The sequence below is a fragment of the Podarcis vaucheri genome, assembly GCF_965113315.1.
Source record: "Podarcis vaucheri genome assembly, chromosome: 15".
Taxonomy (NCBI): domain Eukaryota; kingdom Metazoa; phylum Chordata; class Lepidosauria; order Squamata; family Lacertidae; genus Podarcis; species Podarcis vaucheri.
Window position 1 is genome coordinate 16410024 of NC_138753.1, and position 27991 is coordinate 16438014.

The 27991-nt window shown below is 50.2% G+C and overlaps 1 protein-coding gene across 1 annotated transcript in view; it reads left to right on the forward strand.

Moving 5' to 3' along the window:
* The window catches only part of LOC309520153 (maestro heat-like repeat-containing protein family member 2A), a 42961-nt gene that overhangs the window by 4809 nt on the left and 10161 nt on the right, over window positions 1-27991 (forward strand). Inside the window, 29 exon segments of the mRNA XM_082201624.1 lie at window positions 60-222; window positions 859-957; window positions 2203-2354; window positions 3402-3545; window positions 4447-4539; window positions 4856-4940; window positions 5413-5526; window positions 7020-7154; window positions 7157-7465; window positions 7468-7613; window positions 8641-8779; window positions 9768-9808; window positions 10763-10904; window positions 12233-12285; window positions 12364-12471; window positions 13702-13821; window positions 15849-15971; window positions 16206-16376; window positions 16966-16995; window positions 18266-18397; window positions 18823-18902; window positions 19400-19508; window positions 19692-19838; window positions 21709-21813; window positions 22320-22443; window positions 23086-23201; window positions 25062-25214; window positions 26888-27042; window positions 27859-27976. Of these exon segments, the coding sequence (XP_082057750.1) occupies window positions 60-222; window positions 859-957; window positions 2203-2354; window positions 3402-3545; window positions 4447-4539; window positions 4856-4940; window positions 5413-5526; window positions 7020-7154; window positions 7157-7465; window positions 7468-7613; window positions 8641-8779; window positions 9768-9808; window positions 10763-10904; window positions 12233-12285; window positions 12364-12471; window positions 13702-13821; window positions 15849-15971; window positions 16206-16376; window positions 16966-16995; window positions 18266-18397; window positions 18823-18902; window positions 19400-19508; window positions 19692-19838; window positions 21709-21813; window positions 22320-22443; window positions 23086-23201; window positions 25062-25214; window positions 26888-27042; window positions 27859-27976 (3606 nt within the window).

Consider the following 27991-nt stretch of genomic DNA (forward strand, 5'->3'; position numbering starts at 1 on the left):
CTTTGCTGCCAGGTTGCTGGACTTTGTGCTTCCTAATCTCATTTCTGCCCTCTCATCAGGAAGTGCCCCGAGAGCTTCAGGCAGCAGCAAGCAGCACCCTGGCCACCTTTGCCTGCCATCACTTCCAACCCATAATGATGGAGCTCCAGCACCAGCTCAAGCCGTTTGCGCCGCCAGATGAGTTCACTCTCCTGACCCTGGGGAAGATTGCAGCCAACAATGGTACAAGGGCAAGTTCCTGTTAGAATTCCTGTTGTCAGGAACTCATCCTACACTTGAGTAGGACCCTGGTAGAGACATATGCCCGACTGGCATGTTCTGTCCCTCCTGGTCGTTCGGGAGCTTCAAAAGCTTTCTTCTGCCCGAACATCACAGCGACCGATGTCAACAGACACCGGCACACTTAGGGAACCACAGAGTCTTCCCAGCTTGCGTAACAGACCTCAACAACTCAGCATTTTGGTTAATCTACTTTATTTACATATAAACAAACATGGAGCACTGCAACCTGGCTCCCTCTCTCTCTAGCATCAGACAGCAAAGAGAAAGAACAAAGGACAATAGTCCCACTTCACAGAACACAGTAACACAAACATCCTGTCTCCGTCACTTCCCACTCTGTGGAGACAAAACATATACCGTCATGTGAAAGACAACAACCCCATGACTGCAATCATGGAGTAGGAATTCTCCTGACAATTCCATCTTCACCCCTGTCCTGATCCAAATTGCCAAGAGTCCAATATGGCTTGTGATCTGTCCCGGGAATCTCCTTGATAAAACCCAGGGGTGGGTTCATTCCCCAACCCAGGGTATGATCAAGCGCACTTCCTGATTTCTCTGCCCATCTCTCCTCAGTGTACAGCTGCGTCCCTTTCCTGGGCATCACCCTAACCACCCTCCAGACCGCCATGCGCCGGATTGAGGATGGACGGAGGCGCAGGGCTCTCTGTACAGGTGGGTCCCGCAGGGCCTCCTTAAGCGATGCTTTGCAAACTTGGGACATCTTACTCTATGGTCTTAACCCCTTCGTGCCTTAATTAGAGTTAAAAGCATGTTGGTTATATGAGGCTGAGTTATCCCCACCGTTCTCACAATGGCCAACCGGATGCCCATTAAGGGAAGCCTGCTAGCGGGACCTGAGCACAGGAGCACCCTCCTCACTTGTGGTCTCCAGCAACTAGCTTTCAGAAGCATTGCTGCCTGCATCTGTGGCAGCAGAGTATACCCATTCTGGCTAGGAGCCAACCATAGCCTTCTCTTCCTCCATGAATTTGTCCTTTCCTCTTTTAAAGTCAGCAAAACACCACCACCACAAACTGGCTTATAAGTATAAAACCAAATTTACTAGAATAATAACTTTCTTTATCCTGAGCAAACCATTTTGTATGACTGGGCAAGGTATAGTATGAGACTGATATTTTCTAATTTTTATGGTTTACCACACATTGGAGTGCTATTTTGTAGCAAGCAGCTTTTTAGACTGAAGAAGCGTGTGGCGAAACCTGTAATATATCCGGAGAACAGGTCTCCTTTGGCCCACTTGCATTATTCTCACCAGGGTGGTGGCTTTGATTTGCCTTCCTGTGATTGGTCCATGCATATGGCTTTGTGTTTCCAACTCAAGACCTATTGAAGAATATCTCATCCAATTCAATCTTTGGAAAACAGCTTTGAAAAAGTTTTTCATATTCTCCAGTGTGCTCCCCTTGCCATTGTGGCAGCACAGGGTTGCTGTTCTGTGATTGGACTTATGCTACTTGTTGAGCTGTTCATTCATCCAGTCTGTATAACGTTTATTGCACATGTAACTTGTTAAGATACAGTTGTACATTTATCCACTCCATGTTTACAGTATCTCCAGGCTCGTTTTGCACATGGCACCTTAGTATGTTTGTTGCTTGAATGGTTACAAGTCTATCTCTATTTTAGTTATTATTCTAGTAAATTTGGTTTTATACTTATAAGCCAGTTTGTGGTGTTGTTGTTTTGTTGTATTATTATTCTGTAACCACATTTGATACTTTGTGTATATACTCTTTTAAAGTCATCCAAGTTGGTGCCCATCAAAGCCTCCTGCAGGAGTGAGTTCCACAGTTTAACTATGGAAGCAGAACTTCCACCTTGGTTAACATGCTCTGCCTTCCAATTCTCTCTCCCCACCCCCTTCTCTGTTCTCTGTCTCTCATTCACATTCCCAAGCTCTGGAGCAGATGTGTGGGGCAATCCGGATATACCTGCGGACCTGGGAGCGAAGCTCTTACCCCCGCATCAGCGTCCAGCAGTTCTCTGCCTACCTGCTGCCTCTCTACTCCTGCATGACCCGAACTTGGCTCCCTGGATGTGATACACAGGTGAGGGGCAAGGGGCAATCAATCAGCCCCCCCATAACCTTCAGGGTGCCTTCGATCAACCCTTTCCTGGGACTCTCTCCATCTGGGGAGGTGTTCTGGGTGACTTTGCTGTCTCCCCAAGATCGTGCTGCAGGTTCCTTGAATGGAAGAGGGACACTTTCTACAGTGGCAAGATTTTGCAGCCTAGAGTAGAGGTGACTGGTCTTTTTCAGACCGAGGGCCACATGATCCACCTTGCAGGGGCTGCATGTCAAAGCCATTGGACATTAAAAAAATTTTTTAAAGGGTTTCATAGGGCAAAGGACTTGGGAGACCAGAAAAACTTTTTAGCACCATAGTATCACAACACAGGAACCACAGGGCTAGTCAGTAAAAAAATAAAATAAATAATAAAATTAATATAGTGGAACCCTGGTTCTTGAATGCCTTGGTACTCAAACATTTCAGCTCCAAAACACCAAAAACCTGGAAGTAAGTGTTCCAGTTTTTCGGAAGCCGAACATTTTTCGGAAGCCTAAGGTCCAATTCAGCTATCGGCTATTGTTTCCGGGGCACCTGTGCCAATCAGAAGCCGTGCCTTGATTTTTTGAACGTTTCAGAAGTTGAACGGACTTCCAGAATGGATTACGTTCGAGAACCAAGGTACTACTGTAGTTAAAAAATGGACAGATTTTGGAGGGCCTTGAGAAGGGGCACAAAAACATCTTGGCATCACAGGATCACAGCAGGTGACCTCTTAAATTTAGAACTTAGTTTTGTTTTTTTAAAAAAACTCACCCTCACCCCTCTGCTGTGCCCACTCACCAGCAGTCAAATAGCACCTCACACTTCAATCAGCACCAACCCTTTTTCTGCAGGCAGATATCTCACTGGGCAAGCAAACTGACCCAGGCCAAAAACATGTGTGGTTTCCTGCTGGCCCCCCTAAACTAGCTCTCTGCCCTTAGTGACTGGGGGAGGACCCTGCCCTGTCACCAGTGTGGAAGGTGGGTTTCCCATCTTGCCTCCAAATGTCTTGTGACGGCTGCTGCCTCCCCACCCACAAAGGTCCAGCTGGCAGTCTTGAAGACTCTGAGCCCCATCCTGCGACTCCTGCTGCCCAGGACAGACTTCCAAGCTCAGATCTACAGCGACATCTCTCTGCTCCTAGCCCAGTATGACAGCAGCACGGAGACCTTGCTAGTTACCAAGGTGAGCATTGCAGATTGCTGCTCCCCGCTGGCACCCAGGACTTGAGCAGGCCACCCCAAGCTCGGCTGCTGTATCAATTTCTATTTAGGTGTATATAGATTTTATCTGTTTAAAAATATATATATTGCCATGATAGGCAGCTGCGGGGATCCAGGGACCCTTCATCTCAGCAACTGGTTTCAGGGAATGAGCTGTTGTGCTCATTATTATGTACTGAAGTTCTCACCCTGGGCCAGCAGGGGGATACTGTAGATAGTTCAGGTCCACATATGCAAATAAGGGATCGAAAGTGAAGTTCAGTGATTGGATAGTTGCAGAAAATGATTACTGTTGCGTTCTAGGGGAGCGCTATATAAGCAGGCTGGCTGAACCCTTCAGTTCAGTTCTGTTCAGGCCTGTGAATAAACAAGAGCTGTTTGAAGAATCGCTGTGTCGTCTGATATGTTCACCCACAACTTAACAGTTTTTGCTAATAACAATACTAATAATTTATTGTTAATATGCCACCTGTCTGACTGGGTTGCCCCAGCCGCCCTGGGCGGCTTTCAGCACATTAAAACATTCACAGCAAAACATCAAACATTAAAAACTTACTCATACAGGGATGCCTTCAGATGTCTTCTAAAAGTCAGATTGCTTTTTTATTTCCTTGACATCTGAAGGGAGGGCGTTCCACAGGGCGGGCACCACTACCGAGAAGGCCCTTTGCCTCACTTCTTTCAGGGAGGGAACTGCCAGAAGGCCCTCAGAGCTGGACCTCAGCGTCCAGGCTGAATGATGCGGCTGGAGACGCTCCTTCAGGTATACAGGGCCGAAGCCTTTTAAGGGACAATACCAACACTTTGAACTGTGCTCAGAAACGTACTGGGAGCCAATGTCGTTTTTCTTATGCCTGTTGCAGATCCTGGGCCAGATCCTGGAAGCGTCTCTTGTGAACAACAACCCAATCCCAAGGGAGCATGTGGGGCCCCTCACCTGCGCTCTGGTTCGCCAGGTGAGAGGGGAGGAATTTTGGAGCTGGTGGGTGAGCCAACCCAGGAGGCAGGTGGCAATGGTGCTGTAAGAACATAATTTGAGGCTGCTGGATCAGACCAATGGTCCATCTAGTTCAGCATCCTGCTCTCACAGTGGCCAAGCATGTGCTCCGATGGGAAACCCAAAAGCAGGAACCGGGCGCAAGATTTGCCTACTCTTTTAAGGCTATCTAGGTCGGTAGCCGTCACTTCCTCCTTTCGGAGTTCCGTAGCTGAACTACATACTGAAGGAGCAACAAATCACTGATAAAATGCCAACATCCTTCCTCCCCCTAGATCTGCATCAGGGGACAGAAATGGCCGCCTCACCCACAATGTGAGGAGAACTTCAAAGAGATCGCTCGCATCTTCCTGCGCCTGGGTATGGACAGAAAGAGAGGAGGCTCCCCATCCCAGCTCGAACCAAGGGGAAGAGGGTGAAAAATGGTGGACATCCACCCCATGGGCCCCTACACTTACTGGGGGCATAGGAAGTCTAGCTCAATACTCCCTAGACTGACTGACAGCAGCAGCTCTTTGTGGGTTTCAGGCTGTAGACATTCCCAGCTCTGGCTGGTGATGCCATCAGGGATTGAACCTGGAGCAGGCAAAGCAGGTCCTCTAGCACTTAAGTTTCTAGTCCTCATGGTTCCAGATCAAGAGCTGATTTGAATAGGAACAGAGGAAGCTGCCTTATTACCAAGTCAGCATTATTCACACTGACTGGCAGCAGCTCTCTGGGGTTTTCCAGATAAGGAGTCTCTCCCAGCCCAACTGGGGATTGAACATGGGACCTTCTACCTGCAAGTCAGGTGCCCTGGCACTGAGCTACGGCCCCTTCTGCTCCCCCACAGCCCGTCTGCACCCCTCTGGGCTGATGGGGGTCTTCCAGGGGAAGGTGGAAGAGCGCCAAGAAGACGTCTGTGCGGTGCTCCTGGCGTTGTTCTCTGAAATTGTCGGTGCCCAGTGTAAGTATCTGGAGAGGAAGGGGGTCTAGGCTCATATAGCTGCCCCCCTGCACCTTAGACCCCCAACTTCCCTCCCACAGAAAGAGCATCCTAAGAGTGTTAAGTGAGGAAGAGAGTTTCTGGCCCAAATTTGCCCTCAGCCCTGACCTTGCGAAGGAGGCCAAGGCCAGCCCCTCTTCTCATCTGCAACAGGAGGAAGCTGATATTTCTGATCAACCTTGCAGGGCTGTTGTGAAGATTACTGAAGTGATGTAAGAAACGTCCCTTGACTGGTTTGAAAGAGCTGTCTGCAGTAGGACAGCCTTTAACTGAAGAATTGGTTAGAGCCATTGCTTAAAACCTATTATTATTATTATTAACAACAACAACAACAACAACAACAATAATACAGGGGTACCTCGGATTACAGATGCTTTAGGTTACAGACTCCGCTTACCCAGAAATAGTACCTTGGGTTAAGAACTTTGCTTCAGGATGAGAACAGAAATCACACAGCGGCGGCAACGGGAGGCCCCATTAGCTAAAGTGGTGCTTCAGGTTAAGAACAGACCTCCAGAATGAATTAAGTTCTTAACCCAAGGTACCACTGTATTCTTTTTTCCAGCCCCGGACTCAAAGATAAAACACAGATAAAAGACTAAAAACATATAAAAGATAATATTTAAAAATGAATTAAATTTTAATAGAATTAAAACAATGTAAGAAAAATGTATTAAAATGCAGGTAGTGAAAATAAAGTGACCACTCTGATGAATTGGGGAGTGTGCCTGTTTTTTAATGTCAGTTATGCTTAACTTAAAAAAATGATAAGAATACCATAATAATATGATGATGGATAATAACAAATTGATGTGAACTGATGGCTGCCTCTTGTTCTTGTTAATACGTAATGTCATTTGTATGCTGCCTTTCCTCAGCTCAAACCATGCTCAAGGCGGCTTCCAACATGGAAAAAAATATATCAATGCGATGTAATAAAAGTAGTCATAAGCTATAACTGCAATATTTAAAAACACACAAGCAAACTGAGCAATTTCCACATAAAGCACAAGAGCTAAAATAAATATAACAACAACAACAACAAAAAAAACAATAACTCCCCGAGCAACATTATTTTCCCTCCAGATATTTATTTGTTTGCTGCATTTATGGCCCATCTTTTTCTCCAGTGATCTCAGAGGGACTTACATGGTTCTTCCCCCTCCTCTTTCGATCCCCACAGCAACCCTGTGAGGTAGGCAAGGCTGAGAGGCAGGGCCTGGCCCAAGGTCACACCCAGTGGGTTTCATGGCTGAGCAGAGATTTGAACCCTGGACTCCCTAGTCCTAGTCCAACACTCTAAACCACTACACCATGCGCTCTCTCACTCTCTCTTGTTGGACTCTGGCTCTCAGGAGGCCCATTATGGCCAATGGTCAGGGAGGATGATGAAGGGGGCTGGGCTCCCTCAACGCCAGAAGAGAGGCTAAGCCTTACCCGCCTTTCTCTTCCAGTACCTGAGCTCTGGAGCAGGAGGCAGCTGTGCGTGAGGGTAGTCAAGGCCGCTCTGGGTGACGACAGCACCAGGGTGAGAAGGAGAAGGGATTTGGGACAGCCATCAGCAGGCCCAGGGACTCAGTCCTCCAGGTTGCTGTTGAGCCGTGTGCCGTGGGTGGGACAGGGCCCCCAAACACTTTTAAGTGCCTCGTGGTACACCTCTGCCCCTCTCGGGTGGCATGGGACATTGTCTTTCCCCGCCCGCTCTGGCTCTTAGGTCCGCCTGGCCACGCTCCGGGCCATTGGGAGGCTGCTGCGCACCAGCTACCTGGAGAGAATCGAAGGCTGGCCTCTGAACTACGTCTCCCTGCAGATGGCTGTGTCTGCCCACCAGCTGGTGAGAGCACCCAGGGGCCCTGCCCTGCCCTTAAGTGGCCTGGAGACTTCAGGTCAGTGGGGAGGGGGTTGGGGGCCATCTCAGGAGCCTGTTCCTCTTTCAGACGCACCCCACACTGAGCCTCCCCTTGGGCGGTTTGGAGGAGAAGGCCATCAGAATTGCCAGTGCAGAGGTCCTCCACATCGCTGTGGCTTCAGGAAGGGGCACCAGCCAGGTCAGGGACCCCTTGAATTCGGGAATCGAACGATGGCAGGGGAGATGGGGTTTCTAGTTCATTCTCTCTCACACGTTTTATTGCGTTCAAGATCATAATCGTTCGGGGAAGTAAATTAAACCATTCACATTCCACAGTGTATGTGTTCCAAATCTATAGTGTTAATACGAGCCACTGGGGGTTTGCATAATACACTATTGTTGGTAATGAAAGTTATAAAAGGGAACCACAGTATGCCGGAACAATCTTGTTTGGCCAAACCCGGACAGTCCTGCTGTGGTGAATTAGATATTCCAAAAATGCCATTCTTCCAGAGAAGAATGGCAGATCAAGTTGATGGATTATGCCAAAATGGCTAAAATGACCTGAAGAATCGGAAATCAAGAAGACCAAAATTTTAATACGGAATGGGGGAAAATTATAACTTATCTTAAAGACCATTGTCAACAGTTAAAATCGTTAGTAGGATTGGAATATCACTTGTAGTTTAATGGTGAATTTTGGACACAATGGAGAGGTAAAAGATTTGGATTATCATAAAAGATGCAGGAGGAAATGATCAACAATAGGACCCACAAAGGGGAGGAGGTCCAAGAGATTCCTTAGAATCTTGTTTTTATGTTATATGTTGGATATGTGACTGTAAAATTTAATCCGAGAAACCAAATAAACAAACTTTATATAAATTTTTTTACACCCCCCCCCCATATATATTCCAAAAGTGAAATTTCCCGTACCTTCTCGAACCATCTGGTTAAAGTCCAACATCTGGAAGGTACCACATTGGCTACCCCTGGCCAAGAGATCTGATCCAGAACGTTTTGTCCACTTAGCCTTGCAACATGTGGAGCAAAAGGGTGCCTCTGAGCATGTACTGACTGAGGAACTTGCCCCTTACATGTGCAGGGCAGGGAAGTGATGTTGAGGTATGGAGGTGAATGACTGGGGCATTAAGGAGAAATGGGCTCTGTAAGGCCAGGGAGGCCACTGACTCCAAGCGCTGAACCCTCCCTCCTCTTCCTGGCAGGAATTGTGGACCAAGTTGCTGAGCTACCTCATGCAGCCCCCCTACATGGCTTTAGTCACCCCCCTCTGCCACGCCTTGAGACTGCTGGCAGAGCAGCGACTACGTCGGGTGGGCCACCAGCAGAATGGCCTGGGGACAGGTGGGTGCCACCATGCCCAATACTCGCCCCTCCAAGGCAGGCAGCACAGGAGTGGGGGAGCAGAAGATACCATACATTGGGAGGCTTAGTTTGGTCAGAATCAAGTATACAATTCCAGAGTTAACACTAAATACAAAACTTCTGGTAAACGAGCCACCATAGCTGCTAGAGGACCTTGACAATTTGTGCCCCAGGCTTTTTAGACTCATCTACTCATGTACCAGGGACGCAGGTGGCGCTGTGGGTTAAACCACAGAGCCTAGGACTTGCCGATCAGAAGGTTGGCGGTTCGAATCCCCGCGACGGGGTGAGCTCCCATTGCTCGGTCCCAGCTCCCGCCAACCTAGCAGTTCGAAAGCACGTCAAAGTGCAAGTAGATAAATAGGTACTGCTCTGGCGGGAAGGTAAACGGTGTTTCCGTGCGCTGCTCTGGTTTGCCAGAAGCGGCTTAGTCATGCTGGCCACATGACCCGGCTCCCTCGGCCCATAGAGCGAGATGAGCACCGCAACCCCAGAGTCGGTCACAACTGGACCTAATGGTCAGGGGTCCCTTTACCTTTACCTTACCCATGTACCACCTGAAGCCAACAGGGCACAATTGTTGCCAGATGTGGAATATTTTGGCATTATTTGGCATTATTTTCAACTCTCCTACCCCACTGCAGGCAGCCCCCAATTGCCTCTCCAATTCCATTGATTTAGGGATGCAGATGAAGTTGTCTCAGGGTCCTCTGCCAGTCTGCAGGAGATTTTGGGGTACACAGGATGGGAAGGGCCACAGCCCAGTGCTGAGAAGCTGCTTGGCAGGCAGAAGGCCCCAGCTTCAGTCCCAAGTGTCCTCTGGCTGAGCTGGGAAAGGCTCATGCCTGAAACCCACTGCCCAATGGGCCAACTCTCTATCTCCCTAAGGGCAGCTTCTTACTATGTTCCTATTTACACCAGCCCTCACTTCCCTCCCCCTTGTTCTCTCCCTCTCTCCCCTTTCCAGGGGGTTTACCAACTCCACAAGAATTGATGGCGCGGCTCCTGGTAAGTCATGTGGGTAACTGGGGAGGGGTGGGGAGTGGTTCTGGCTTCTAGCAGTTTCTGAAAGTGGGCTGCCTCATTGCTAGACTCTTGGAGGAAACTGGGCCCGAACTCACATATGCTTCCTAAGAAACAAGGTTGGGGGAGGCCCAGTTCAGTGGCAGAGCACCTGCCCTGCATGCAGAAGGGCCCCATTACAATCCCCACTGGCATCTCCAGCTAGGGCTGCGAGATACCCCCTTTCCCTGCCTAAAACCCTTCAGAGACATTGCTGCGAGTTGGTGTGTAGTGTTGTAAACAAAATCTGCCCTTTTTCCCTTAAGGGGTATACAAGAGCCCGTATAGAGTCCTTACGTGGGTTCCCTATTGGTAGGAGAAAATAACAGAGGCCAACCAGAGAATATTGAGAAGCAAAACAGCTAGTAAGCCTGATCTTTATTAAAGCTGTTGCAACAGGGTGCTCCCCTCACACGCAGGAGGACAGAGGAGAACCCAGAACAAAGGTGTGCCCGCCCTTATATAGACATTTTAAATTGCCCGCCCTGGAGTCCAAGACCACCCCCAGAAACATCATACATACATCACAGAAGAGGCTGTCTACAACAGAAATCTGAGTGCGTTGTTTATCTCCTGTCTGGCAGGTTACCAGTTAATGGTCACTTGAATAGATTACCTGGGGAGCCTGGCCAGTCTTTCGTAATGATAAATACTTAGTTCCTGAGCCAGGCTACAGGCTCACCCTATTCATACACAGGCATACCCTTAAGACAGGATTTGTGAACAAAAAGACAATGGGGAGGCTTTTCCATTTTCCTTCAACCTTGCAGAGAAATATTTGAGGTCAATTTGGGAAGGACAAAATAGTTTCAGGACTCCAGAAGGCCACAGAGGTGGAAGCAGCCTGACCTGGGTGAACCACCTTCCTGACCTAGAGACCCTTGCTCTCCTCCTCTGCAGGCCCTCGCTGTCTCCCCCTTGGAAGGGACAAGCCGAGGAGCTGCCGTGCTGCTCCTGATGAACGCCCTACGCCCAGAGGCCTACAGGGATGTGGGGGAGCACTGGTGGGTGGAGATACCTGCCCTGGTCCGCTACCTGGAAGGTGAGATGAGAGGAAAAACCAACCCTCCCCTGCCCTGCTGAGCTCAGCTGACACACCTGTGTGTGCAGAGGGTCAATATTTGCCAAGAGTTGCTGGCGGACGACCTCTCCTCTAGGATGGTGTCCGACCAAGCCAGCACCTCCACATCTGCCACCAGGCCTGAGCCTGGAATCTCCTGACTCTTCCCCTAAAAAAGAAGAAGAAAACAAAACAAAAAAAGCCTTTTGGGGGGGAATATATAAATCATTTCTTTGCTTATATATATTTATTTACTGCATTTATGGGTTGCATTTATTGGTTTATATATTTTTTATTTTATCTGCAGACGCAATAAACATAAAAACAAACAAAACATCAAGCTAAAAATAACAATCAGAACAGTCATAAGAACAAGAGGAATAAAAACACAAGATAGCAGAACCAGAAAACAATAATAGGAAGCTTTAAAAAAGGAATGAGTAGCATTTGGCAACCTTCACATATATTTGGTATGTTTTGAATAAATATGAGCCTTGTATTCCACTATGGAATGCATTTTATGCAATTTGTTGCATTTATATCCCACTTTTTTCTCCAAGGAACTCAAGGTGACACATGTGGGTTCTGACCCACTCCTCATGTGATCCCCACAACAAACCTGTGAGTTAGGTTAAGGTGAGAGGCAGTGGCTGGCCCCTGAGGCCCCCAGTGAGTTTCATGGCCAAGTAAGGATTCGAATCCTGGTCTATCCCAGATCCTAATCCAACACTCTAAACATGACACCATGCCAGCTCTCTCCCCAGAACAGTGCTGGGGAGGCCCCACCCACCCACCACCTAGATCTGCTCAATTGCAGATGAATCCTTAGAGGCCTAATCTGGCAATAAGCAGCATCAAAATTCACGCGCAATAATAACAACAGTAACCAATTCACTTGGCCAGGGAAATACTGTTAGTGAGTCAGAGTAACCCCTGACAGCAAGAGTCCTACAGAGTTCTTCCCCCCTCTGAAAGTCTGCCTAAATTGGCACAGTTGGTGCAGATCTGTGGCATGGCCCTATCGCAAGAGTGGTTCAGGTGCCAGCCGCAACCCCAGTCTGGCAGTGGTTTCTATATGTTACTGGGTGGCACCTTATTTTTATGATTGCGGGTTATCTATGGGTGTGACTCTGGCCCATCTCCAGCCTATGCCAGAATCACCCAGCCCTCCTTGGCTTCCCCAAAACAAGCACTGACTCCACTCCCCAGTGGCACCCCCTGCCTCAAGCCCTGGAGAGCTGCTGCCAGCCTGGATAGGCAGCACTGAGCTGGCTGGTCTTACTCTGTCTAATGCTGCTCCTCTCCCAAAGGCCACAGCAAGTACACGCTCGAGCCCGCAGCCTGGGAAGCCAAACTCTTGGAGGTAACACCAGTGGGGCGAGCAAACCAGCTGTTCCTGTGGCATTGCTGATCCTCCTCGGTGACCCCTGTGCCTCCTCAGTTCCTGCAGAAGTCCTTACGGAGGAGCGAAGCGGGAGGCTGGAACCTGGTGCTGGGGAAGGAACTCGCCAAGCAGCTGAACACCTACCACAACTCCTCTGCGGAGAAAGTCAGTGCTTTCCCTCTGCCCCACCCCCCAAATATCGGGTATCTCCCCATCCAGCTGTGCACAATGAATGCCCGGCCCCTCACCTTCCTATGAACAGCTGGGCTGGAGCATTCGCCAAAGGGGTGGGGGATGAATTTGATCTGGTTCACCTGCAAAGCCAAAGCACTTTGTGAAGCAATTCACAAATCGAAACGCATGCCCGTCCTTCGAAATTTGCGCTTCTCTGAATTTTTTGACAGCCCTTTCCTCTGTGCATTTCTCCAGTCTAACCTAGTAAAGGTAAAGGGACCCCTGACCATTAGGTCCAGTCGTGGCCGACTCTGGGGTGGCGGAGTTCATCTCGCTTTATTGGCTGAGGGAGCTGGCGTACAGCTTCCAGGTCATGTGGCCAGCACGACTAAGCTGCTTCTGGCGAACCAGAGCAGTGCACGGAAACGCCATTTACCTTCCCGCCAGAGCGGTACCTATTTATCTACTTGCACTTTGAGGTGCTTTCGAACTGCTAGGTTGGCAGGAGCAGGGACTGAGCAACGGGAGCTCACCCTGTGGCGGGGATTCAACCTGCCAGCCTTCTGATCGGCAAGTCCTAGACTCTGTGGTTTAACCCACAGCGCCACCTGCATCTAACCTAGTCTAACCTAGATGGCTTTAAAAGAGGATTAGGCAAATGCTTGAAGGAGATGGCTATTGGTGTTTCTTAGCCTTGATAGCCATGGTCTGCATCCACAGTTGCCAGTAGAGGAGAGGGTTGCTGTTGCACTCAGGTCCTGCTTACAGGTTTCCCGCTGGTGTGTCTGGGTGGCCACGATGTGAAGAGGATGCTAGTCTAAGATTGGCCCAGCTGCAGGTCCTTCCAATACAGTGGTACCTCGGGTTAAGTACTTAATTCGTTCCGGAGGTCCGCTCTTAACCTGAAACTGTTCTTAACCTGAAGCACCACTTTAGCTAATGGGGCCTCCTGCTGTCACCGCCCAATTTCTGTTCTTATCCTGAAGCAAAGTTCTTAACCCGAGGTACTATTTCTGGGTTAGCGGAGTCTGTAACCTGAAGCGTATGTAACCTGAAGTGTATGTAACCCGAGGTACCACTGCATACTGGAGGTAAATTATGTCTAAGGTCTTGGCCGCCGTGGGTGAGACACCTTGGTTGTGGATGTGTGTGTCTGCTATGTTGCTGGCTGACTGGGGTCTGCGCTGCTCAGCTTGCCACCACCCTCCCTCTCCCCTCTAGGGCTTCCTCTACAAGGCCTTGGGGATGGCACTGTCTGCTGCAGGGGACGCGGATGGGGTGGCGCAGACACTTCTGGATCTGCTGCTGCACACAGATTACACGGAGGAAGCCCAGCGGAAGGCAAGCCCTGCTACTTGGGAGGGGGGTCGTATGCCCTGCATTAACCTGCTTCCCTCCCCCACCCCCACCAAATGTACCCATGCAAGATATCATCACCAAATTTGGCACAACAGTTCCAGAGATCAAGCTGTGATTCCTGCCTTGCAGGGGATTGGACTTGACGATCCTCGGGGTGTCAGGAGCTCAGCCTACACTCGAGTAGGACCCTAGCAGAGACACATGCCCGACTGGCATGTTCCCTCCCTCCTGGTTGATTATTCGGGAGCTTCAAAAGCTTTCTTCAGCCCAAACGTCACAGCGACCGATGCCAACCGACACCGGCACACTTAGGGATCCGCAGACTTTGCGCAGTTTGCTTGACAGACCTCAGCAACTCAGCATTTTGGCTAATCTACTTTATTTACATATAAACACACACAGAGCACTGCAACCTGGCTCCCTCTCCCTCTAGCATCAGACAGCAAAGAGAAAAAGAACAAAGGACAACAGTCCCACTTCACGGAACACAGTAACACAAACATCCTGTCTCCGTCACTTCCCACTCTGTGGAGTCAAAACATATACCATCATGTGAAAGACAAAAATCCCATAACTGCAATCATGGAGCAGGAATTCTAACACGGGGATCCCTTCCAACTCTACAGTTCTATGGTTCCGGGAACTTGGCGGATAGTCAACTCTCCTTAACTGGAGGCTGGATGTCTGTGGGTCATGGATTCTTCCTAAAATGCAGGAATCGAAACTAAATAAAACCCCACAGGTGTGCATCTGAGCTCTGTTGAAAAGCCTCCAATGAAGGATAGCCCACCACCTTTTGAGGGAGTCTGTTCCATAGTCGAACAGCTCTTACCCTCAGAAAGTTCTTCCTGATGTTTAGTCAGAATCTCCCTCCTTGCCATTTGAATCCATTGGTTCAGGTCCTCCCCTCCGGAGCAGCAGAAAACAAGCTGGCTCCATCTTCTGTGGGATAGCCCTTCAGGTATTTTGAGACTGGCTCTCATATTACCCGTTGGTCTTCTCTTCTCCACGCAAAACATACCCCGAGATCATGGAGCAGGTTTTTGTTTGTATTCTGAGACAATTGGATGCTACTCTGAATCAAGACGGTGGGCTGAACCTTTCAAAATTACACTGATTTTAACCAAATTTGATAGGAATGTATATTCTGCTTTACCTGACAACCTGAACATGAAACTGCATAGTTTGTTTTTTCACCAAGGGACTAAAAAATTAAGTCATCCCTCTATGTATCTTTTTGGTTTCTTCATATTCCAGAGAAATGCTGGGTGCATAATGTTAGGGGACATTTCTAAAAGTGTGAATCTTATGCAAAATTGTAGATCAGGAGAATTGTGTGATGCATCTTCATGAGGACTTAAAAGCAATCACAAAGTTATGCAGAAATATGGAGAATGGAACCTTAAGATTGGAAAAATGAGCTACTGAGTAATACAAAAATTGACTGATTCACCCATCCCTATTTAAGGCTAAGTAGGGGCTGCACCCCTGCTTGCTCCTCTCGCCAACCACCCTACTTCCCTTGGCCTCACCAACCTGTCTTACAGCTCACCTACCAACTAGCATCATCAGTGTGAGGTGGGCAGCAGCAGCAGCAGAGCAGAATAGTTGCTGGGGAGCTGCCCTATCCTGTCCTGACTGGTCCTCTGAGCTGCCAGCCTGTCCGCTCACTTGTCTGCCTGGGGCACGGGCCTGATAACACACCGAGGATGCCCAGCCACTTGCTTGCCAGCCTCCATCTCCACTTTCCTCCTCCTTGCTCTCTGACCATTGTCACAATGGTCACAACTTGTCGTCATGCTGTAGTTTGTAGTGCCACCTGTTGGCCAGCATGAGAACTACAGCACGATGACGTTCTTTCATTTTTATTATATTTAAGAGATAAACTTGAAGTGTAGATAGACCCGGAGGAAGAAGATGGAAAAGTGGGCGGACTGGATCCTGTGGGAGGGAGTCCGGATTTTTCTGGAAGGTGGTTACAGCCTAGGGTCATTCCTTCTCTCCCACAGGGGGTTTGCTGGTGTGTGGTCTATTGCGCTGAGGGACAGCTGACGGCTGTGCTCCAGACCCTGAGTCGCTTTGAGGAGGTGATCTCCGAGGGGGAGGATTCAGCTTACCATCACTTTGGCCAGGTTCAGACTTCCCTGCTTCCCCCCTTTTCTTTCTTTCCTCTCTCCCCCAGCGGCTGTGGAGTTGGGGAGGCATGAGAGCAGAATTTACCATTTCCAGGGTCATAGCTCAGTAGCAGAGCGAGTGACTGAAACTATAATCAGAAGAGTCTTCTGCTCCCGCTTATGGAGGCAAATGGGAGCCCTGGGAGATGAGATTGCTTTGCCATTAATGCAAATCTTCCTCCTCAACCATAGAGCTTGCCGGAGCCAGGGAGAAGCAGCGTGAAGAGCGCCCTCCTCCTGCTTTATGGCAGCATGGCGGTCCGTGCCCCCCGGGAACAGCTTCTGCCTCTGCTGGCAAGTGAGATTGTGCCGCGGATCCTGCGCCATTACACATCTAGCGGCCCAGAGTTGACTTACTTTGCGGTGAGTCTTCTCCACCACAAATGGAGGGAAGCAGGGATAAGGATTAGGGCCAGAGTATGGGCAGGAGGGGTAGAGGGACACCTGGGAGGGAGCTAACTAGAAATAGGGCACTGCAAAGGGGGTGCCCGTGGGGAGCCTTGCTTAGCTTGTGGCTCACATGTGGGTCAGTGGGTTGTAATCCCACCTAGCTACTCAACAGGGTGACACTGGGCAAAGTACTTTTTCTCTGTGCTTAATCTATCTCGCAGGGTTGTTGTGGAAGCAAAAGTGGGTGGCTACCACTTTCGAGGCTGCAGTCATGGAGGTAGTCTAGATGCAACACATTGGCCTTCCCCAACCTGGTGCCCACTGAGTGCAGTAGGGGCCTGGTGGGAATTGTGTTCCCAAACACCTGAAGGGTGCAACGTTGGAGAAGGTGGCAGTGGGTGCTAATAAATGAAAAAGGAGGAGGTGGGAAGCAGGTGCTCACTGGATTTCTCAACTTCCCATCATTGGCCGGGAATTGTCAGTGGAGGGACAGAGGGACATAGCCCAAGAGGAAGGAGACAGAATGGGGGCCATTCTGACAGCTGTCCTTTCTGTCTTGCAGGAACTGGGCTGCCCCACTGGGCGAAAAAAGGTACCTACTTGATACGCACAGGTTGTGGGGCTGGCTGAGAGGTCTTTAATTAGCTTTCCTTTTTCAGGGAAAGGACCATCGTAGCTCAGAGTCAGAGCACCTGCCCTGCACACAGAAGGTCCCAGGTTCAGTCCCTGTCAGCATCTCCAGGCAGGTCTGAGATTTTCCCCTGCCTGAAACCCTGGAGAGCTGCTGCCAGTCAGTGCAGACGACACGGACCTTTATGGTTGTCAGGAGCGGCTGTCAGGAGTAGGTCAGCAATAACTCACATGGTGTCCGTGAAGTTAACTATTCAAAGCAACAAGACAGCTCAGGCCTATGGAGCACATCAACTTTTCCTGGTAGAGCTTGCCTGAAGGAGGCAGTTGTGAGGACTGAAGATCCCTGCCTTCCCACAGCTGCCTAAGCGATCTGAGGCTTTGTCGTCTTGCCTGTATTTCCTCCGCCCTCTTCATACCTCTTCTGGTTCTGGAAGACCAGTGGGGATGGGAGCTGGTCACAGCAGGAGGGAGAGTCCCTGTCTTCTTCAGCAGCCTGCCTCATCTCTGCCTCTTGGTCCCCACCTCTGCTTCTGCCTCTGAGTCTGGACTGCTCTCTGCCACAGCCTCTTCCTGCTCACTAAACCCTGTTACCTCCTCCGCTCCTGACACCTCCTCCTCCTCCTAGTCTGCTCCCTCTGACCACTCATTGCTGTCTCACCACCAATCCTCTGGCTCTGAGCCTTCTTCCCCTGGGGGTTCCCCAGCCGGCGCCTCCCACCACTCCTCCTCCACATCCAACCAGCCCATGACAATGCTTCTGACTCGGTATGAGTCAGTTTCCCATATACTACAGCTCAGTCATAAAGAATCTGCAGGAGGTCCCAGGTTCAATCCCCAACGGCGTATGCTGGCAGGGCTGTCACCTGTCTAAAACCCTGGATAGTTGCTGCCAATCAGGGTTCAGCAATACTGAGCCAGATGGGCTCCAATATCCCATGTTCCTTTTCTGAGATGGGAGCGGTGGGTTTAGAAGCCAGGAGAGAAAGCATAAATCCAGTATATGTTCCTTTTGATCGCTGTTCTGGGAGTACATGATGACAAGGGTGTGATGGACGGAATGAAACACTCCACGGGACAAAGGAGTCTTTATTAGCAAGGCTATGAGACTCTGCCCTCCATTCAGAGCTTCCCCATGACCTCATCAAGGAAAGGTATGTATGTATATATGTATGTATGTCTTTTTCCTTGTGGATCCAGCCTCCTTCCTCCTCTTTCCTGTCCCTCCCCAGGGAGCCACAGATGCTGAGCTGGCCCTGAGCTTCTCCCAGTGTGTGTCTGAGATCAGCCTTTCGATCCTGAGCAAAGGCGATGCCCCGACCTTCTGCCTGCCCCAAAAACGCCTCCTGATTGACCTCCTCGTAGTGAGTTGCTTTTGTCTGCGCTTAGGTGAAGCCATTGGGAAGGGTTAATAAAGTGTGGTTTTTTAATTCTGGTTGGGTGGGGGTGGTCAGTAGCTCATGCCCTGAAGAGCTGCTGGTGGGGAGAATCATAGAATTGTGGACTTGGAAGGGACCCCAAGGGTCATCCAGTCCAACCCCGGCAATGCAGGAATTTCAGCTAAAGCACCCCTGACAGATGGCCGTGAATGACGTCAAATTTTCACTTGCCCTGGTCACCCACAGGTCTGTCCTGGAAGGTGAGTGACGGCCTAATGTGTGCTGCCCAAAGGATAGCAACCCTTTGGGGAGTATCCTTTAGAAGGATTCAAGCCAAGGTCTTGACTTTCTTCCTGGCCAAGGGTTCATTGCCCATGCCATGCACTTCCCTTGCACGGTATTTGTTCCAGGACATTATCAAAGCAGAGCCCCTCAACGCCCTTGTATCCCCCGTCCGCCAGCAAGTGATGGTTGCCCTCCGGCACTTGAGGTGAGTACCCCATTTCCAGCACCCCTTCTTTTATGGGGTGTCCATCCATCTGAGCCACTTTCAAGCTCTGATTTCAAAGCCCAAGTTTAGTTCTGAAACCCCAAGCGCCTCTGAACATACACAGAGTGCCATATTACCGCAGACAGCCCTCGTTCATCTTAAAAGAATATTTTGTTTTTCCAGGACAGGGTGTGACCCAGCCTCTTTCCACTGTTTAGTTTCTCTGCCGTTAATGGCCTGCCGGCTTCTGGGATGGGTTGCTCACAAATGCAGCCCCCCACTGGCTGCTGCAGGCATCAGCTGGCAAACTTTTTGCGTGGGAATCTACCCTTGGGTCACCCAGATATGGAGCCCTCAGCCACTTTGGCTCCGGAACGCGTAGAATTCTCAAGTTGGAAGGAAACCCCAAGGGTCATCTAGTCCAACCCACTGCAATACAGACTCAGGGATGGTCAAGAAAGATGTTAACCCTGACAACCTTCCTCTTCTCCCTTCAGCCATGTGCCAGAGCAGCTGAGCTGGGAGGAGAACCAGGCGCTGGCAGAGGCGGCCCTGAGCAGCGTCTTCGCTCTTCCTCCTTTGGGGCTGGCAGAGGATGCAGGCCAGGTGTGCATGTGTGTTGGGACGGGGCTGGCTGCTTGGGAGCTGATTGCCTGCTGAAAGAGGAGCACTCCAGGGGCTGCAAAATGTTCCTCATAAATCTTTTTGAGGATTTAGTACCCTCAAGTGGTACACCAATTTTGTTAAATAAAAAACAACAACAGCATTCTGCTCCTTCTGCACCACTAGGCACCGCTGCCTTCCAGCGTTCAAGCGCTGCATACGGGTGCCCTGACATCCCTGTCGGAACTGGTGGAGACTCTGCTGGAGGAAGAGGTGGTGAGGGTGGAGCAAAGGGAGAGTGCAAATTTGCAGTGGTTCCAACAGGCCTTCCAGGTGAGCAGGGCGGGAGGTAGCCTCTGTGTCAAGTTTCTAACCCTCATTGCTAAATCTGTCTTCTCCCAGCTGCTCTCCTTTTCCTCTCCTCCCACATTTTGCTCCCAGGCCAGAGGGAGGGCAAAGTAGATGTCATAGGAGCGTACAGGTCGGTAATAACACAGTTCAAAGTTGGAGATAATTCTTTATTAGCAAAAACGTGATCTCCACAGACTTGGTGGAGTGTCAGGCCTAATGAGCAGAGCAGTTCATTCCCAGCAGTCTTACTCGATGAAAATCAGTCGCCAGGACTGAAAATCCCCACCTCTTCCCTACCATCTAAGTCCTCTCCTCTTCAGGATTTCCCCCAAGCAATCTGAGACTACGCCTGCATGAAGCTAACTTCTCCTCTTCCCTCTTCATGCCTCTTATGGTTCTAGGAGACAAAAGGGAAGGGGAGCTGGTCACAGCAGGAGGGGGAGACACTTGTGACTCCTCTCTGCCTCTTGGCCTCCCTCCTCTCTCGCTTCAGCTTCTGCCTCTGAGTCTGGATTTCTCTCTGCCACAGACTCTCCCTGCTCACTAAACCCTGTTACCTCTTCAGCTTCTGACACCTTCACTTCCCAGTCTTCTCCCTCTGACCACTCATCGTTGTCTCACCACCACTCCCCTGACTCTGGGCCTTCTTCCCTTGGGGGTTCCCCAGCTGCTTTCTCCCACTACTCTTCTGTTTCCAACCAGTCCATGACAGTGGGGCTCTTGAGAAGCCAGAGCTGTGTGTATTTACCCATTTATTTGCATCACCTCAGTTCTCCATTAAGCTTCCGTTCAGAGCAAAGCAACGTACAACAAAAGATCAAAAATGACAGAGGCTCAGGCAGAATACAACACATTCTGAGTGGAGATAGAGAGACTCAGTTGGATTAGATCAGCTAAAGCTCTTTTGAGAAGGGGAAAGATCACTTTGGGGGGCTTTCTTGACCTCCGGAAGCAAAGGCATTGAGTGAATGCTTGCTGGAAGTAGGTTTCACAAATAGTGGGGCCAACACCAAGTAGGCCCCATCTGAAATGATGAACATCTACACCCTGCAAGGGCCAAGAGGACCGCCCCCCCAATCTTGAATCCAGCTCTGCTCTAAACATGACACCATGCCAGCTCTCTCCCCAGAACAGTGCTGGGGAGGCCCCACCCACCCACCACCTAGATCTGCTCAATTGCAGATGAATTCTTAGAGGCCTAATCTGGCAATAAGCAGCATCAAAATTCATGTGCAATAATAACAACAGTAATTAATTCACTTGGCCAGGGAAATACTGTTAGTGAGTCAGAGTAACCCCTGACAGCAAGAGTCCTACAGAGTTCTTCCCGCCTCTGAAAGTCTGCCTAAATTGGCACAGTTGGTGCAGATCTGTGGCATGGCCCTATCGCAAGAGTGGTTCAGGTGCCAGCCGCAACCCCAGTCTGGCAGTGGTTTCTATATGTTACTGGGTGGCACCTCTTGAGAAGCCAGAGCTGTGTGTATTTACCCATTTATTTGCATCACCCCAGTTCTCCATTAAGCTTCCGTTCAGAGCAAAGCAAAGGCATTGAGTGAATGCTTGCTGGAAGTAGGTTTCACAAATAGTGGGGCCAACACCAAGTAGGCCCCATCTGAAATGATGAACTTCTACACCCTGCAAGGGCCAAGAGGACTGCCCCCCTCCAATCTTGAATCCAGCTCTGCTAGCAGGACATTCTCTAGACATGCACCACCCTCCAACTCACTCTGTGGGTGTTCTGGGAGGGAGAGCGTTGCCCGCAATTAACCAGCATGGCTTCTGTGGGGCAAAGGCGGGCTGGTTCAGGCCAGGGGCTGATTGTCCCTCCCCCTCTCCTCCATTTCCCCCGCAGCTCCTGGGGTACTGGATGGTGTCGGAGCGGGAATGGGAGCGTGCCCGGGCTTTGCAGCTTGGGGTGCACTTGCTTCGGGCCCATTGCCAGAAGACCAGCGCTTCCGTGAGTAAGGCCATACTCAGATGGATCAATGGTCTCACTTGATATAAGGCAGCTTTTGATGCTCCTACTTGACAGTCCTTGATTCCAAACCATGAGGACTAGAATCTTATTTTGGGGAAGGGCCATAGCTGAGTGGTGGAAGATTTGCCTTGCATCCACAAGGTCCCAGGTTCAATCCCTGGCGTCTCCAGGTAAGGCAGGAAACATCTCCAGCCTGAAACTCTGGACAGACACTGCTGCCAGTCAGTGGAGACAGCATTGAGCAAGATCAGTCAATGGTTTGACTCAGCATAAGGCAGCTTCCTGTGTTCCTAAAAAAATTACCAGTGCAAAGGTTGCTTCTTCTTACAAGCCTGACCTGGGTTCCTAGTTAATTCAGAATATTGAGGACCAGAATCTTGCTTTATTCCTAGGGGCAGAGTCTTAGCTGCCAGTCAGTGTGGACAATGCAGACAAATGGCCTGAACTGGTATATGGCAGCTTCCTTTCCCCCTCTTTTTGCACAGCCACGGATCCCCCCGGAGCAATTCAGCTGCCTGGCTGGGGCGCTGGGGCCTTTCACCTGTGACGTGCTGGGCAGCATCCGGCAGGGTGCCGTCGACTGCATCAGGGTCTTGCTAAGCACCCAAGGTGAGCTTGTCTAGCCCCTTTCGCAATGTAGGTCTTCCTTACTTGGGAGGAACTCCCCATTCCATCCTCATCTGGAGAGCTGCTGCCAGTTGGTGCAGGCAGTATTGGACTACAGGGACCAGTGTGCTAATTCACTATTTATTTAATCAATCAGTTAATTAACATACCACCTTTATCTTCCAAAGATCTCAAGGTGGCGTTCATGGTTCTCCTCCTCCCCATTTCACCCTCACAACAGCCCTGTGAGGGAGGCTAGGCTAAGAGTTGGTGACTGGCCCCCAAGGTCACACCCAAGTGAGCTTCACGACTGAGCGAGGATGCTGTTGTGCCCAGATCCCATTTGCAGGCTTCCCATTAGGGAACCTAGTTGATCACTGTGAGAACAGGATGCCGGATGGTGCGGGAGGCATAGAATTATAGTGTTGGAAGGGGTTCTCCAAGGGTCATCAACTCCCTGCAAGCCAGGAATCACAGCTCAAGAATCCCCTGACAGAGGACCACCCAACCTCTGCTTCAAAACCTCCAAGGAAGGAGAGTCCATCAGCTTCCGAGGGCGTCCATCCCATGGTCAAGCGGCTCTTGTCACCAGAGAGTTCTTTCTGATGTTGAGTCAAAATCTCCCTTCTTGGGTATCTCCTGCAGGCACCCAAAGGCCAAGGGGCCGCTTGGTGGCCTGGCAGCTCCACTGCATCCAACGTAAGCTCCGGTGCGAGAGCAGCCCCCGGGAGCTGCGCACGGCCTCTCTCCAGCTGGCGAAGGTATTGTAGGGAGGGGACCTCAGGAGGCAGGTGCTTGGGAGAAGGTTTCGACCCGGAGAATAGCACCCCTAGGCAGGATTCATCCTCCTGGGGCGGCAGATCATGTGGCAAGGGACACGTACCTGGGCCCTGGATGATGCCAGTGCCAGCCAAGGGTTGCCACCTTTTAGGCAAGGCAAAAGTTCAACAGGTGCAGCAAAGAGGTTCAGTAATGAGAAAAGCACCCGCCTTTCCCATGTCTACCCGTTGTGGTGTCCTTAAAGCAATGGGGAAAGCCAGATAGGTGGCAATCCTTTTGAAGAGCTGGATCAACCCACCAACATCCTCGTGTGATAAGCACTGGGAGCTAGGACTGGGAGCAGGAGTCCCAAATCCAAGCCCTAACCTTTAACCACAAGGTCTAGGAGAGGTCTCTTTACCTTCCTACAAGCTCCGAGTATCAGGCAAAATGTGCATACCAAAAAGGAAAATATCTGCACTAACAAGCTGACAAATTTTGTTTCTTTATTGCATGTATATCCCACCTTTTTCTCCAAGGAGCTCAAAGTGGCATCCATGGTTCACCCCCTCCTCATTTAATCCCCACAACAAGCATGTGCGGTAGGTTAGGCTGAGAGGCAGGGACTGCCTCCCCCCAAGTCACACCAGGTGAACTTTGTGGCCAAATGGGGGATTTGAACCCTAGTCTTCCAGGGCCTAGTCTGATACTCTAACCGCTACACCACACTGGCTTTCCCTGAGGATGAAAAAAGAAAATTGCAGATTGCTGCAAACGTGGAGAAATCCATTTAAGATTGGGGAAAAAATGAGAAATGGAGAGAAGGGCAATAGGCAGATTGATCCATCTCTCCCCATACTCTGGCCTCATCTTCTGCCAGGCAGCCATCCCAGTGAAACCCAGAAAAGGGCAGGTAGGCAGGCAAAACTCTGGCAGGGGGCTTTTGGGAGGTGGGGGGGGAGAGATCCTTCTTTTACCTTGCTCTTACCTCCATGTAGGATCCCAAGAGATCCACTTGCAGGCACCCTGCTTGGTAAATATAGTAACAAAACTATTTCAACCCTGTCATGTACCATATTTTTTGCTCTATAAGGCACTTTTTCCCTCCTAAAAAGTAAGGGGAAATGTGTGTGCATCTTATGGAGCGAATGCAGGCTGCGCAGCTATCCCAGAAGCCAGAACAGCAAGAGGGATCGCTGCACAGTGCTCCCTTTCGCTGTTCTAGCTCCGCCACGCGAAGCCTCTTCAGGACAGGGGGAGCCTTCATCCCGCTGCCCTGAGGAGGCTTCACGTGGCTATCCCAGAAGCCAGAACAGCGAGAGGGATCGCTGCGCAGTGCTCCCTCTTGCTGTTCTAGCTTCTGGCTTAGCCCCTCAGTCCCTTCCCCCAACTCCCGGAAAAGCCCCCAAGAGCCGCTCTCCCTTTAAAGAGCCGCGCAGAGCGTGTGTGCGGCTCTTGGGGGCTTTTCCCCAAGGAGGGAGAAGGGCAGCCCATCAGTGACGGGCTGTCCTTCTCCCTCCTCGGGGAAAAGCCTGTAAGCGCCGCACACACGCTCCACGCGGCTCATGAAAGGGAGTGCTGAGCAGAGCCTGGGGTGCATATCGGCTCTGCTCAGCACTCCCTTTAAATAATTTTTTCCCTTGCATTCCCCCTCTAAAAACTAGGTGCGTCTTATGGTCAGGTGTGTCTCATGGAGCGAAAAATACTATCCCTGCCCCCCACCCTCCAAAATACCCCAGAACCTCCATGACCCTAAATTAGGTCACAGCACCTGCCCAAGGAAGGAGAGGGTGTGGAGATGGCAAACAAAGGTGGGGCACATCTGAGCACTTTCTCCCCACTACCTTCCTGCCCCGGCTCAGGTTGTCAGCCGCGCTCTGCCCCCGCAAGAGATCCTGGCCTTCCTGCGCACCTTGCTGGAGCAGCTGAGAGCTGTGAGCCCCACCTGCGACCAGGCCGTCCTCCTGTGGTTTGAGGTGGTCGTGAAGGAGCAGAGGGCAGCCTTGAAGGACAAGGTAAGGGCCGGGTGAGGGAGGGACCTGACCAGCGGTTCCCAAAGTGGGAGATAGCGCCCCCTGGGGGGGCAGTGGGATTACCTAGGGAGGCGCTAAGAGGCAAGTGGGTGGCAGGGGGCTGCTAGAGGTGTAAACAGCTATCAGGCTATCGCTGGGTTGTTCATCGATGTTGTTGAATTAATTCAACAAAACAGTTTGAAATGGATTTTGAATAAATGTGCAATTAATACCGTTTTGGATTTCTTTGTGTTATTATCTTCCACAGTGGGTGGTGCAAAATGATTTCTGTAGGGTAGGATAGTAGGGTGCTGGGGTACTGAGTTTATAGAATCAACCAAAAAAGTTTGGGAAACGCTGGGTTAGACCTAAAGGGCTTTCAGATTTTGTTGCACGAAAATGTATAAAATAAATGTATAAAATAAAGCCTGTATTTGGTCCTGCACTTCCTAGAATCCTACAATTATAGAGTTGGAAGGGACCCTGAGGGTCATCTAGTCCAACCCCCTGCAAAGCAGGAATCACAGCAAAAGAATCCTGACAGATGGCCATCCAACCTCTGTTTTAAAAGTTCCAGTGAAGGAGAATCCATCACTTTCCAGGGGCGTCTGTATCACTTCATTATCATTTTTCTCCCTATGACAGCTGTTGAGGCCAGTTTGAGAGCTGGATTACCAAAGAGGTGAATGAGACCCCACTTTAGGAGGGGGCTCTTGTGATTAGTTCCAGCTTCTGGGCTTCCCAGAAGCCCAGTGAGAAAAGGATGCTGGGTCTAGCAGACCCTTCTGATGTTCTTGTGAGATAATCAGCCTCATATAACCAACATACCAAAGTCTAATTAACACATGAAGGGGTTAATGTCATAGAATAACCTGTCCTGCCAGGCTTATCTGTGTCCATTTACTTTACATTGGGAGGAAATCGGTAAGCTAGCCTATTGTTGCACCTTCATTCTACCTGAGAAGCTCAGCCTGCGAAGAGGTTTTGAGCTGGTTGCAGCCATTTTTGAGCTCCTATACCTATGGTTGCAGCCATTTTTGAGCTCCTATACCGATAATTTAGGAACTTCCACCGCTTTGGAAGTAAACAAAGTTTTACTGCCTGTGCAACCTGCCTGACTGATGTATGGGAAAGCACATGAACCTGACCTTTGGAGAGTTTGTAAATAAACCATTTTTAACTTTCTAAATGTGTGATCTTTTCCTATGCTGGGGGAAGAGGGGACTATTTTGGAACTCACTTGGAAATACGTATTTTTAAAGATCTAACAGCCTATATTTCCATGCTTTGCTTTGCTGCATGTTTTGTGATTTTCGATCAGGCAGAGGCAAAGTCCGGCCCTCTAGATGTTTGGGACTACAATTCCCATCATCCTTAGCTAACAGGACCAGTGCTCAGGGATGATGGGATTTGTAGTCCCAAACATCTGGAGGGCCGGACTTTGCCTATGCCTGTTTTAGATCTCTTCTGGGGTTCTCTCACCAAAGAGTACTTGCCGCAAACCTGGATTTGGCATCCAGGGAATCCTCCTTTCTCTATATCTATTCCTGCTCCCACCTGAACCAATATTTATTATGATGCTGGCCATAGGAAGGCTTCTCTTATGCTCTTAGAAATGGCACCCAAAATATATGAGGGTTACAGAGATTCTCCCCCCGCAACCTTGTCCTTTCTAGATCCCCGACCTAGTGGCTGTCATTTGCTCCTATGTGCAGCAATCAGAGGATGCAACTCAGCGCCATTGCCTGGCCCAGGCCGTCTGTGTGCTGACGGAGCCCCACTGCAGGGCGGTCTGTGCCACCCTCCTTCAGCAGGCCCTCCTCCCAGACAGGTGAGTGCAAGACTCCCAGGGCTCAGAAGCAGGCGTTGGGAGTTTGCTCTGCTCTTTGAACTGGAACCCAAGCCCCCCATGCCACCCCCACCCAAGAAAAGCCCTCCTCCTAAAACAACAGGGGGCGATGGACTTCTGGTTAGAAGATGGCGCCTGAAGCAAGTCTCCTGTGAGCCTCAGCAGAGTGAGTAAAGGTAAAGGTAAAGGGACCCCTGACCGTTAGGTCCAGTCGTGGCCGACTCTGGGGTTGCGGTACCTATTTATCTACTTGCACTTTGATGTGCTTTCGAACTGCTAGGTTGGCAGGAGCAGGGACCGAGCAACGGGAGCTCACCCCGTCGCAGGGATTTGAACCGCCGACCTTCTGATCGGCAAGTCCTAGGCTCTGTGGTTTGACCCACAGCGCCACAGCTTTTAAAAATAATAAGGGGAAAAGATACACTCCCGGAAAACAAGCTCATATCTCAGCCAGATAAGGATTCCGGGAGTCACTGGACGGCACTTTAAACATCCTCCCTTCCTTTGACGCTCTTCTAAAGCCCCTTTGAAATCCCGCTGAAGCCATCCAAAACTCCTTGAGGTTACCTAAAACTATCTGAGGCTAATTACAACGCTCCGAGTTTCTTTCAAACAAAGCCCTCAAATATACGGATGGGACAAAGTACCCCAAATCTAGTCCAGGGATGGTACTCACAACAGGGGGCACCTCTACACAGTATTTTGTGGGCATCTGTACTGGAAACCCAACCCTTGGCGCCATTCCTGCAGAGCGGCGCTCTTTCTCCGAGTCTGCTGACCATCTGTGCCATTCCCCAGGGCAAGGATGGAGCTCTTGGTGGCTGTAGCAACGTACAAGGATAACAGCGAACCTGTCCTGAGGCATCTGCTCAGCGTGGTGAGAGGGGAAGGAAGGGGCACCCCCAGCTACGTCATGGTGAGGGCTCTGCCT